The sequence below is a fragment of the Alligator sinensis genome, unplaced genomic scaffold, assembly GCF_000455745.1.
Source record: "Alligator sinensis unplaced genomic scaffold, ASM45574v1 scaffold442_1, whole genome shotgun sequence".
In the NCBI taxonomy this organism is placed as follows: domain Eukaryota; kingdom Metazoa; phylum Chordata; order Crocodylia; family Alligatoridae; genus Alligator; species Alligator sinensis.
The window spans coordinates 6669636-6682136 of NW_005841829.1; the positions used below are offsets into that span (position 1 = coordinate 6669636).

The 12501-nt window shown below is 37.6% G+C and overlaps 1 protein-coding gene across 3 annotated transcripts in view; it reads left to right on the forward strand.

Annotated features, from left to right (window-relative positions):
* Positions 1-12501, forward strand: part of ZDHHC13 (zinc finger DHHC-type containing 13) — a 31716-nt gene that overhangs the window by 9180 nt on the left and 10035 nt on the right. For 2 of the 3 annotated variants that reach the window (XM_006014693.2, XM_025199049.1), the window contains 8 exons: positions 446-608; positions 3038-3163; positions 4758-4891; positions 6038-6138; positions 8539-8663; positions 9710-9772; positions 10226-10319; positions 11198-11281. In XM_006014693.2, coding sequence (XP_006014755.1) covers positions 446-608; positions 3038-3163; positions 4758-4891; positions 6038-6138; positions 8539-8663; positions 9710-9772; positions 10226-10319; positions 11198-11281 — 890 coding nt within the window. The remainder of the gene's footprint in view (positions 1-445; positions 609-3037; positions 3164-4757; positions 4892-6037; positions 6139-8538; positions 8664-9709; positions 9773-10225; positions 10320-11197; positions 11282-12501) is intronic. The other variant, XR_003093077.1, reaches the window with a different exon arrangement.

Consider the following 12501-nt stretch of genomic DNA (forward strand, 5'->3'; position numbering starts at 1 on the left):
GGTATTGGTGTGAGTGCATTGATGCTGCAGCCAGCTGGTTTTCAGATACTAATAGCAGTTTTAAGCTGTCTGCATGAACCCCAGTAAGTAACATGGGGTTAGAGAAAAGAAAAACCAGAACCTTACTGCACAGTCCATAAGGTACAATTATAAACTACACTCATAACTCATTAGCTTACCAACAGTGAGGCAGCACAATATACAGAAATAAGTGTTGAGCAGTTCTAAACTCAAATCTTGGTTCTGCTGCTGACGGAGTATGTGCTGTTGAGCAGCCTCACCAGGCTCTCTCTCTCCACCCATCTATAAAATGATGATGGAAACATGATGATGCTGTTGTGTTGTTCAGTTTTTTAAAGATTTTTTTTGGGGGGGGGGGGGGGGGGGGTTCTTTAAGTTCCCTTTTTTCCAATTGATTTGTAACTTGTGTTTGTTTTTCTCCTAGACCAGAACCTACTAGATTTCTTCTAAAGTTTAATCCTTCTCTCAATGCTGTAGACAAAGTCCAGAAGAATACTGCATTGCATTGGGCAGTTATAGCAGGAAATATTGATGCTGTAGATTTGCTCTTAGAGGCTGGATCTAGCATAGACATCAAAAATGTCAAGGTACAGTTTTAATTTTTCACATTACACTTCGTTCTATGTGGTGCAGTCATGGGAAATAAATCCTAAGGCTTTGTCCTCTGCTGTTGAAGGCCATTAAAACATTGATGTCCTTTTTAATAGAAGGAGGAATGGCATAAAAATCAGTATTGGCATTCTTGCTTAGTTTTTCTAGAATTGAGATGGAAACTTCTTGTGTTACAGTTTGGATACCCACATTTTTGCTGTGTTACTTCAGTGAGTATCCATGTACTTTTACTGCAGGCAGGCCTGCAGGATTAGGATTTCTGCCTTTGTTTCCCTATTGATCATTTGTGGATGATGTTACCTATTGTACAGGAGTGCTGTCGAGGTTAAGTAATTAGGCCAGTATTTTCAAGTGTGGTTAGTAGTTTCTGTATACTTAGTGAGACTCTTAAAGGGACTTGGCTTCAGGAAGTTCTGAACATCTTTATGTGAACTTGTGACATGCCTGGCCCTGGGGGACAGGAGCAGTGCCCTTAACAGCTGGGCTAGCCTGCCCCACTCCAGTTTCTCTATACCACCACTAGATGTCTTTCCTGCCACACCTGGATGAAATAAATAGTCCTGTAGGAGGCATCCAGAGCCCTGGAGTGGTATTTTTACTGTGCTGCCTTGATTCAAGCCTACTTTATTAATATTTAAAAATTTTAGTGGGCGTAACTAATCTGAGCTACTGGTGTTAAACTGGCCCAACTGATGTTAAATTGCCTTAGGGTTTTAATTGCAGCCTCCCCCATACCTGCAGCCATAAGCCATGTCTCCTGGGTGTCAATCTGCTGTAATCTTAGAGCTGCCTGGCTCAATAGGTCTCATCTGTCTAGGTATCAGCCCTTTGGGTTTGGGCTGTTTGCTTTGGTTTCAGCCCAGGCCCCCTTATTCTGGCCTTGGATCCTCAGCAGCAGCTGCCCTGCTGTGCTTTAAACCACAACTTAAGTTCTATCTAGGCCCCCTGGCCCCACATGGTCAACACGTCTCTACTGTCTAGTGGGCTCTTGCCAAGCTAACTTCTCCCTCTCTGGCCTTCTGGCCTTAAAGGGGTTAAACCCTCTTGGACTCTTGGCCTCCCCAGCCCTCACAATGCCCATTCTCTTCTCTCTGGCTTCCTGGCCTCACTGTGCCCTCCCAGTGCTCACTCCTGTACTGCTGTCCCTCTAGCTTTAGGATGGGACAAAACCTCTTCATGCTTTAAGGCACTTGCAACACAGCCTCCTAGCCTCCCCTCAGAGAGGCTCCCAGTCTTCCAGTTGTTACTAACCTGACCACAAGGAAAAAAAAAGCACAGCTCAGCCAAGTACTCACAAAACAGAGAACTATACAAATGCAGATCATCCACATTCTAGGTCAGTTCAGAAATTGAAAGAGACTTTTTCACCCTTGCATGCCGGGATTCACTTTACCTTGACTCCACACACTACAGCAGCCTGCCAAGGAATGCCTTATCCTTCCCTAGCCAGGGCTAGGGTGACCCTATTGACCTGAGGGCTAGCCTCTTGTACAAGTAAATCCCTCTCCTTTTAGCTAGCCAGTCCTATTGCTTGGCCTGAGTATAGGGATTTCAGTTAGTTCCTTCAGTCCTGCCAGCTGGCCTGGAGACTCTGCTTAGGTTCAGTTCACCTGTGACAGGACTGCTGGTGATTGCAGGTGCTCTGTCTTTCTTTCCCTCTTTGCTGTGTGCCTCCTGGGGGCTTTTTTCTGTTGGCATTCTTGTCCAGCTTCCCTACTGTAATTCCTTTCTCTGAATAATTATCCCTTCGGGCCACAAAGATACTACTTTTAAGGGCCTTTGCAAGTTTGTTCTCCCAGTAACAGAGCAAGGGTCCCCTGTTACAAAACCCAATCCCTTCAAGATGTCCCAGGATGGAGACCAGAAATCACTAGTCACTTCTGAAAATCTTGGTCATAATGCTTGTTAAAATTAGCATTGACATGTATGCTTTGCAACATTTACTAAACTTACATTTCGAGACTGAATATTTGTGCATGTTATATGGTTATTAAGATCTGTAGATCAAGCTATTTCATCTTTCATTATCACATGAGAGTTCTAGAATACTGTCCTTTTTATACTTTACTTACCTGGCCTTTTCTGTTTGGCACTGTCATACTTTGTACATCTGACTTTGCCAGAACTTTAAGTTATAGTATTTCTTTGGAGACTGTGTGTAGCTTCTCATTCATATTTGTTAGCACTGACAACTAGTATGTACAGCAAGCAGAAACTCTGTGATTGACGTAGTTATGTTGTACTTCTGTAATAATAGTGGCAAACCAAATCAGCTCTAAAATAAATAAATTTATATATTCTAATTTATGTATTCATAAATTATTCTTTTCTTTGCTTCTCTTTTCTAAAGACAGTTATTTAAATACACATGTATTAAGAAAAATAATATTGTTTTTTCTTTAAGGGAGACACACCACTTGACCTTGCTCATCAGACTCAGAATCACTTAATTATCCATATGCTAACTCAAGAAGAAAAAATGAGAACCAGAAAAAAGTCCAGATTACTCAGGACATTAGAAAAATATGAGGTATAGTCATATGGAACTGATTTGTGATATACAGATAACAGCGGATATTTTTTAATATATGGGTCTGATGCTGGGCATATGTTAGGCACTGAGGCTTAAGTTTTTAAATGACAAGTGCTTGTTGAGTGGGTTTTAGCAATCTAGCATTCAGCAAGAGTCCTTGAAGAAGTCAGACTTTCCTATTCCGTGGGTGTGTCTACATGTTCATTAATGCGCTTTTCCTAATGCATATTAAATTTTGTACCTCCAATGTGAGGTACTAAATAAATTCGCATTAGGTTGCCCTAATGTGCAGTACTGAAAGTGCATATTTTTAAAGTGACGCTTAATGTGAAGTAGGCTATTTTACTGTGCATTAGTGTAATTGCACAGTTTTTTATGTGACAATGTAATGCACAGTAAAATAGGCTGCTGCACATTAAATCACACGTGTAGATGTTCCCCCTGGGAGCATAAGGCTGCTTTTAAGAAGCCTTACTTAGTAGTGTTGGTCACTTCCTTGTCTGAATACTTGTATAATGGTTCTGCACTTGATTTCTAATAAGACTTGTTCTCTAAGACTTGTTGTGCCAGTATGTAAATAATTTTCAGATAAACAGATTTACATAGCAAGTGAATGTTGGACTTTATGGAGTCAGGCTCTTAGGCTGCCTATACATGTGTTCGGGGGTGGGGGCAGTTTTAATTAGAGCAGTCCCCAGACAGCCACTCTAATTAACATGGCTCATCATCATGTGTATTAAGGCCCTGTGCATTTCAAAACAGCCATGGGATGCGTTATCTAAAGCTCGTTCAACAAGGTTTGGATAAAGCAAGCATTTTAAAATGCGCAAGGATTTAATACATGTGATGGTGAGGCGACGTTGGAGCATTCTAATTAGAATGCAGGGCAGACTCAATTAATAGTCTGCTCTGACAAGTTTTAATTAGAAGGCGAACAAGCACATCTATAGGCACCCTTATTTTTAGTGAGCTGCTGAACTAAAAGAAGTGAACTGCTTCTGTAGACTTAAATCACTGCACACTGAAGAAAACTCAAATGATTTTGTAGTCTTTATTCAGTTTCTGTAAAAATGGTTTCAAAAGTTTGCATTCACATTTCACTGAAATGGACAGTGTGGAGTTAAATTTTGTTGAAATTCTGTTATCTTTCTTCAAGGAAGATTTTTGGTCATTTTTCACTGATGTGGTTGGTAAGGAGCTGGAGAGATCCTTTTTATTTGTTTTATGTGTAGCTGGTATTCATAAGAAAAATAGTACAGTCACATTTCTGGTAATATACAGTTATTTTAAGAGACACCACTGGACGTAGTAACATAATTCAGCTGATGAACAGTTTACTTAAGAAGTTAAAAGTTGTCTATTTCCTAATACTGTTCCTGATTGTTTAAGAAAGAGATTGCTGTTAGAAACTTTGGTACAAAATGCAGTGCTATTGCATTGTCAAAATATGGTGGTTATCTCCTCAGAGAATTGTTTTTCCACCTTAGATCTCACAATAATTTGTTGAAATTATTTTTGTTTTACATGGTTTGGCATTTTATTTAATACAGTATGTTATATACATTATTACTACAATAATCACCTTTGATAGGTATTCCTGATGTTGGTGTCTTGCTTGACATTGATGTGGGCTGTAGGATATATCCTGGACTTAAATTCTGATTCATGGCTTTTGAAAGGAAGTCTGCTTGTCATTCTGTTTTTGGCGATGATTCTGTTTGTAAGGTTTGTGCATTTACCTTTTCTGTGCCTGTATTTATTTTGCAAATGTTTTTGTATATATCTTGTACAGTATTCTTTTGAGAGCGCCTCACAGACTCATGTTTAGCTTTTAAGTTAACTGGTTAAAAATAACTAATTTCCTTATGTTTCTCGAAATCCTTTATCAGAATGATTATAGAAGTTAAGAAAGGTATACCTTTCAAAACATTGTTTACCATAAATGTTACAGAAAAGGTCTTTAAATATATTTAAATTAAAGCAGAACATTTTAATTACATTAAAATTAAAATACTTTTGAGGATCTGATCTACCACAGGCTGAGTTCTTCCTTCATGATGCCTACCTCATCTGTTGGTATTTTTGGACATGCAAATTAGCTTAACTTTTCCCCGCCTATGCTTTCAGACCCCCAATAGAAGATCCCTCAGAACTCCTTCCACAGCACCAGCCAAAATTATTTTCCAGCCTATAGTTCACTTGCCTTATAGCTACTGTTTGTTGAAATGATGCTAGTACTGCCCTTGTGTACAATCTGTATTTTCTTGACACAATAAAAATAACCAACCTAATTTTGACATCACATATTAGAATGGAAGAGCCTGCCATCACAAAACATCATTGCGGTTATGTACCAGTGTGCTTGGCCACAGTATCTTTTTGAGCTGCAGTTTCAAATTCATTTTAAATGGAAGCTCAGTGAGTGTCTGTACACAAGAGCAGAGGCTTTTCCTGTGCTGTCATTGCAGTGCATTGGAGAATTACCGTGCTCCAGTGCATGGCAATTACCGTGCTCCAGCAGCCTCCCATATCTCATGTATCAGTGTCCCTGCGCTTCAAAATGGCAGCAGGGACACTTGAATTAAACCTCATTCAACGAGCTATAGTTCAAGTGCCCCTGCCACCATTTTGAAGTGCAGGAACATTGATATATGAGAAACTGTGGTGCTTTAATTAGAGCAGCTGTTGGAGGCACTCTAATTAAAGTACGCCCCCCCCCCCAATGCCACGGAGCATGTGAGGAAGTGCCCAGTATGTGCCTGAGTCAAGTTTTTTAATGATTTTTCAGTACCTTGGAAGAGAATTGTATATTATCATTAGAAAAATATCTTTTCCTATAATAGAAGCATACCTTTTAATATTGTCTTTCAGGCACTTCCTGGGGTTCAAGAACCTAAAACACCTACCAGCAATATTTATGCTAAGTTCCATAGTTTGGATGTCCACAACCTGGTTTGTCTGGTTCCTGCCTGATATCCTTTATGCAAAGAGAAGTAAAATGATTTCCTGTGAAATGTCAAATGAAACAGGTGAGAAGCAAGGATATTTTTGGGGGGATGATATCTTACTGGACCAGCTGCATGATCAAGAGAGATCTTAGACTAGCTTTTATGCACAAAGTACTCTTCTTTGGGTGACCTTTTCTTAGGAATACACTATGCCCTGAGGAGGTGACCTAAAGAAGAGTACTTTGTGCTCAAACGCTTATCTAAAATCTCTCCCAACCTTGCTGTTGGCCCTGAAAAGGTATCACCCCTCTCCAAAATATCCTTGCCCCTCACATGTTGCCTGGACCATTATGGCTACAACTTCACTCCAACACGCACAAGTAAAATAAGCATAAGGTTTTTGAAGGACTGTGCCTAGGAGTTATCCTTGGGAAATTCATGGGATGGATAACAAGCAAATGTCAGCAGGATCAGTGCTTAACCTTTCCTATTCTGGTCATGTTGAGCAGTGGCAGGCACAGGTTTAAGCATTTCACTGTATCAGGGCCAAAACAAGAATATAGTACATTAAAAAATGTGTTAAAATCTATCCCAGTCATGCCATTGGTCCAATACATTCTTGACTCTAAAAATAAAAATGTGTAATGCTTCCTGCTCCTGAAATGAGGTTAATTCAACAAATAACATGCTGTGGTTGTAGCTTTTTAAAAAACGGGCAGGTTTCCTGTCTTCATGTATGTTTAAGATTGAGGTGCATGTCCTGTGTTGTACACTAACTACAGACTTCTCCTTAATGATACTTCAGTGCTTTGAGAAGGCAGTGGATTGATTGATGAGTGTAAACTGATATACACACGTTGTTGCACTCATTTGCCTGTCTGCTGCTTTGTTGCTACAGAGGACTTTACTTTTTCATTTTATAAACAGATCCTTCAAAAAAGAAGGTGTTAGGAAGATATTTGTAATTGAAAATAATTTTTGTATTAAAGAAGCATTGAAGTATTCCTACACTAAGCAGCATTTCATTTTCAATTACTTCATCCCTTAAGTGGCATTTTCTTTTGTACTGTTTCTAATGAGATCTCCTTAATACAGTTATCAGGATTAATTTCTGTGAATTGCTTGGAGATATTCCATTTGGGAGTTCATGCATATATTTGTTTCAATCGTAAGTCAATTATTTGTTACTGCAGTGTGTAAATGTGGAGTTTAAGGTTTTGGTTTCATTTAAAAAATAGATCTTTCAGTAGTTTATAAAATATCACTGAGCTCCTTTTTTGTTTCCAGACTGAAAAAAATTAAGACCTTGAACTGGGCAGTTTTTTTTCCATGGTTTAGAAACTTTGAACAAAACGAACTCAAGAAGCCCCAAGTTTTCCTTGAAAAAATATGGGCAAGTAGGTCATTACCTTTTTTTTCTCTCCACTTTACTATGTTTGCACATATTTCCTTTCTGGAACTGCCCATAGACTTCGTCCACAAACCAAAAATTCAGTCACATGTTTACTGAACCTTTACTATGCATTTTATAAAAGCCCAGTTAGTCCATAGATTTGCTCCCTGAGATCTTCAAAACAGCAGAAATGTATGCACAGTATTACCAGTATTCATAGAGAAAGGTACTATCATACTGGTTTATAATAAAAATAAAGGTTCCTGCAATTTCAACATAACTACACTTGGTATGAGATACAGATAAGATGACATTTGGAATACACAGAACTGATATTTGGTCATTTGATTTTAGTTATAGATTATGTCAGTTATTTGCAGTTTACAAAAAAAAAGGCTCTTGAAGTATAAGTATTAAATGATTCTGAAATACTGAAAGATTCCAGTCCTAACTTAGTTTGTTTTCAGATGGTGTTTTTTTGTTTCTTGTTTTTTTTTCAAACTGTTAACAAATGCTTACAATACCAGAGTATAAAAAGTTTGTACTAATTGTGTAAGTATTATTCTGATAGATGTCAGGCTTTATATACAAGAAAATAGTGCAGTGAATACCTATATGTGAGCAATACTGTACCTTCACCCTGTATACCTGTCTATATATGTTGTATAATCTTATATTTACCTAATAATATTACTATTATTTTAGTCAGCCACTGGGGAGAAAAACATACCAAATTATACTAGAGGTTTATATTGTCCAGGATCAGAAATGGGAATTGAGAACTTTGATCCTGAAGTAAACGTATGTCTACTGATGATAAAAAGATACATCTCTAGAACTGTATTGAGCACAATAGCTATGTGACATGCTGTGGAATACAAAGAGTATACTACTACTAAGAATAAAATCCATCCGTTTTTCATTCAGTATCATAGTTTGTAAAACTACAGTTAAGTAATGCAAGTTTAGTTATATTAATAATTTTTTATAATACTTGATACAAAAAGTATATTCCTTAACTTGAATTCTACATTTAGTAGGCACAGTTTTTCAGTGGTTTTTTGTCCTCAGCATATTTGGTTTTCTCTATTACTTCTACAAAACTTGGAAAACTGATCCTGGATTCATAAAGGCTTCAGAAGAAGAAAGAAAAAAGGTATTTTTACCTTCATAAAAATACTACGTAATGCAATGCATTTCTGCTCATTTATCCTTTCTTTTTGTTTTTGTTCAAAAACAGTCAACAGTGATATGTTTTTACTCTAACTCTTTATAATCGTTTTAACTTTTAGTACCTGAAATTGCAACTCATGCTTGTCCATACACTGTAAATTTTCAGTTGTTGCTTTTTAAAACTCTTCTCCCTATTTTCTTCTCATGTATGTTGTCTGTCTAAAAGTTGAGAGCGCCAAATTGTATACAAGCCTGCCTACTGTAAAATATCATTGAACTTGTCTGTGGTAAAAATTAGCATAGAATTTGGTCCGCCAACCATGATTAATTGTGTCATGTGGCATTGTTTGTAATATTGTTATGCATGTTTATGCATCTACTCATAATGCTTGGGTGACTTGAGGTTCTGGTTATCATGCAGTATTGTGATTTCCTATTGTATGTTTTGGAAAACTGGGAAAAGTATTAGGGCAGCCTTACTAAATTGTATTTAGAGTAGGAGGTGGGCACCAATTAACAGGGAACTTCCAACTTTTCCCCTAATGATCACTCATGTTAATTGCATGGGCTGCCATATAAATTATTACCTGTCCAGAAGTACCTCTGATCGTGTGAGCAGTACTTCATGGAAAATGAGTATACTCCATGTGTACGATATGAACTATTTGTATGATTTTGAACTATATTATATGATTTGAATTATTGTGGACATGACACTCCACACTCCCCCTTCCCCCTCCCCCCCACAAAAAAAAAAGGAGAGAGAGAGAAAGAAAGACAGCTTGTTGCATGGATGGGAGTGTATTTTAGAAGACTACATAGATCTCTGTCTGTTGTTCCTTTCTATGAACCTGTCCCCTATCAAATGTAAGAAGCAAGCAAACATTAAAGTTCTGGCTGCATATTTTCAATAACAAAGTTGTTTGGTGCTTAGAAATACTTTTCAATGTATTTATTAACAGACTAACCATCCTTATGCCCCTGAAAAATCATTAGATAAATGCAATTGTAAAATAACTTGTCTTTCAGAGTATTGTTACTCTTGCAGAAGCTGGCTGCTTGGACTTCAGAACATTTTGCACATCATGTCTTGTAAGTGAAGCTTTGATGATTTCTTTTTAATAAAAGCTAGATTTCGTTGCATGTTTAAGTTCTGCTTCTTTTTCATACACCCTGTATTATGTGCATAATTTCCTGAAGTCTACATGTGCCCTCCGCACCATTACCTTTACTATGTGACTTCAATATTACCTCTCATGAACGAGGGCTGCAGGGTCTGGGTCCTTAACCTTAATTACAAGTCTTGTAAACTGATGTAGATAGATTTATTTTTGTGTGTGTTGTGGGTTTTTTGTTTTTGTTTTTTCTTAAAGCATAACTGTGTCCTTTATGTAATGTTGCAAAACTTATTCTATAATGAGAGAGAATTTCATCTTTTTCTTTTCTCTTTTTTTTTTTTTTAAAGGAGCCAGAAATTTAGAGTGACAGTGAATGTTTCTGTGTTTTCTGTATGTTGTTGTATTTTTCTCTTGTACCCTTACCTAGATAAAAAAACCTTTGAGATCCATGCACTGTCTTACTTGCAACGCATGTGTAGCTAGATATGACCAACATTGTCTATGGACTGGCCAATGTGTAGGTGAGTTTGTTTTAACACACTTGGAAAATATACCTTGCATAGAAAGAACTGCAGGATGTTTGTTAAGCACCTATAGAATATGTAATGTCACAATTTAGTTATCATCTGCAGTTGAAGCACGAAGAGGTTTGGTCCCCCTGAGGACTGTATACTGTCCTTCTTTGAAGGATACTCTGAAATGAAGTCACTGAGGGAGCTTAGAGTTTTCTGAGCTCACAAGGGTCTCCAAACCCTATAATTAATGGGGAACCACACTGGCTAGAACTGTTACAAATAGTATTGCTATGAAGGATATCCTTTAAAGCCATGATTTTACTTACAAATGGGAAATTTTAATACTTAAAATTTTGCTCTGGGGTGTCTACAAGATATTTATAAGACTGAATTAATTCTGATGTAAAGTTTCAAAGAAGTGAACATTTTTTATAATAATCATTTAAAGAAAAATAATTATATTAGTTACAAAGCCCAAAATGCAGTCTGTGTGTTTTCACATGTATGCTCATAATGCTGCAGAACAGACAAAGTAGTAGTAGTGCAGGTTAACTATCATACCAAGGAGATTATTATGAGCTAGAACAGAAGTGAGGATATATAACTGATTTTCACCAAGTTAAAAGAACTGTGTTTGCTTATGTCAAACTCCAAGTAGTAGATCCAGTCCTCGTCAACAATATCATACACAGTTTCAATGACTTAATTAGGGTGACTAGCTTAAGCAAGTTGAGAAAAACGTTAAAGCAGATTTGTCAGATATACTGAGGATAGTGAATCTAACACTTGATGTTCATGGTATTTCTATCCCTGTTAAGTTTGGGGAAAATACTAATGCTGGTAAGACACAGAATGAAAGTCTTTTTTTTTTTTGTCTCAAACAGGTGTTGGAAACCATTATTACTTCATCTTGTTTCTATTTTTCCTGGCTATGGTAGGCACCTGGATGTTATATGGAACCCTTCTCTGTATGTATTTATGCATTTTATTTTTATTATAATTTTCAAGGACTTGTTACATTTTCTGTATTCTCTAGCATTTCATATCTAGCAGTTATAGTTATTTTATGCTTTGGTCTTAATCTTGGTTATATAAGCACAATCACTGCAACTTTGCCAAAAATACTAGTACATCTGAGACCACAATCAGCCTCTTGATTGAATGTATATCTACTATTAATTGTAAGCCAAAAATGGCATGCTTCAAAAGTATTGCTTTAGAAATCCTTGTTTTGTTTTTCTAAATATGACCTCAGAAAGAAGTGTAGAGGTTTTACTAGACTCAAAATTTGAAAGCCAAAGGGGAAAAGAATGAGTGTACATAGATTCTAGTGGATTAGATGCACTCTTTGTTTGCAGCAGAAAATGTGGTCATAAGTATACTACTAGAAAGATTTGATTGATCTTGCAGTTAATTGGAAATGTCTGTGTTAAAGACTCATACCAAGACTGTTTTTAAAAGTTTAGTGATACCATGGAAGAGGGGACAGATCAATTGCTTTAAACTGGTGCTCTCAAAAAATGTCACGTGTCTACTTTCTGACACATTGCAGCATAGCCTGATTTATGATGATCCTGATCTATAATAAACCCCTTTTAACAACCCCAACAGCAAGAACTGCTTTTATTTCATTGTTATGACACAGCAAATTGCCTAATTCTACTCCAGTGATTAACCTCTTTTAACAAACTTTTTTCTAGTCCCATAGGGACTCATAATACTGAGATTGCACTTTAGTTTGGAATTTGATTGATACTGTTCACTGCTTCAGTTTAGAGTTTGTATATCAAACATTTCGTAATTCAGCTCCTTTGCACTTCGAAGTGCTACTATGATTAGATGGTATTTCTTAGTGCAGAAAGCCCTTATAAAGTGATTTTTTGAGGATGAATCAATACTAATTGTACCCACCACCGCTCGACCAGGAGATCACGCGCCGCTTTCGCCTGGGCCCCAGATCTCGCCCACCCAGGCTTTGCTGATGCGCCCCGAAGTTTACCCAGATTGGTATCAAGGGGGACCCCAAAACTCACCTGCCACGACTTTGATGACGTCTTCAGTGGGGGGTCTTCCCTTGGGGTATACCTCGGTGCTGACGCGTTCCTCCGCGGGCAATCTCGGGGCTCCGTCCTTCCCTACACCCTGGCCATTCGCCACCTTAGGGTCTTCCTATTCTGGCCTCTACTCC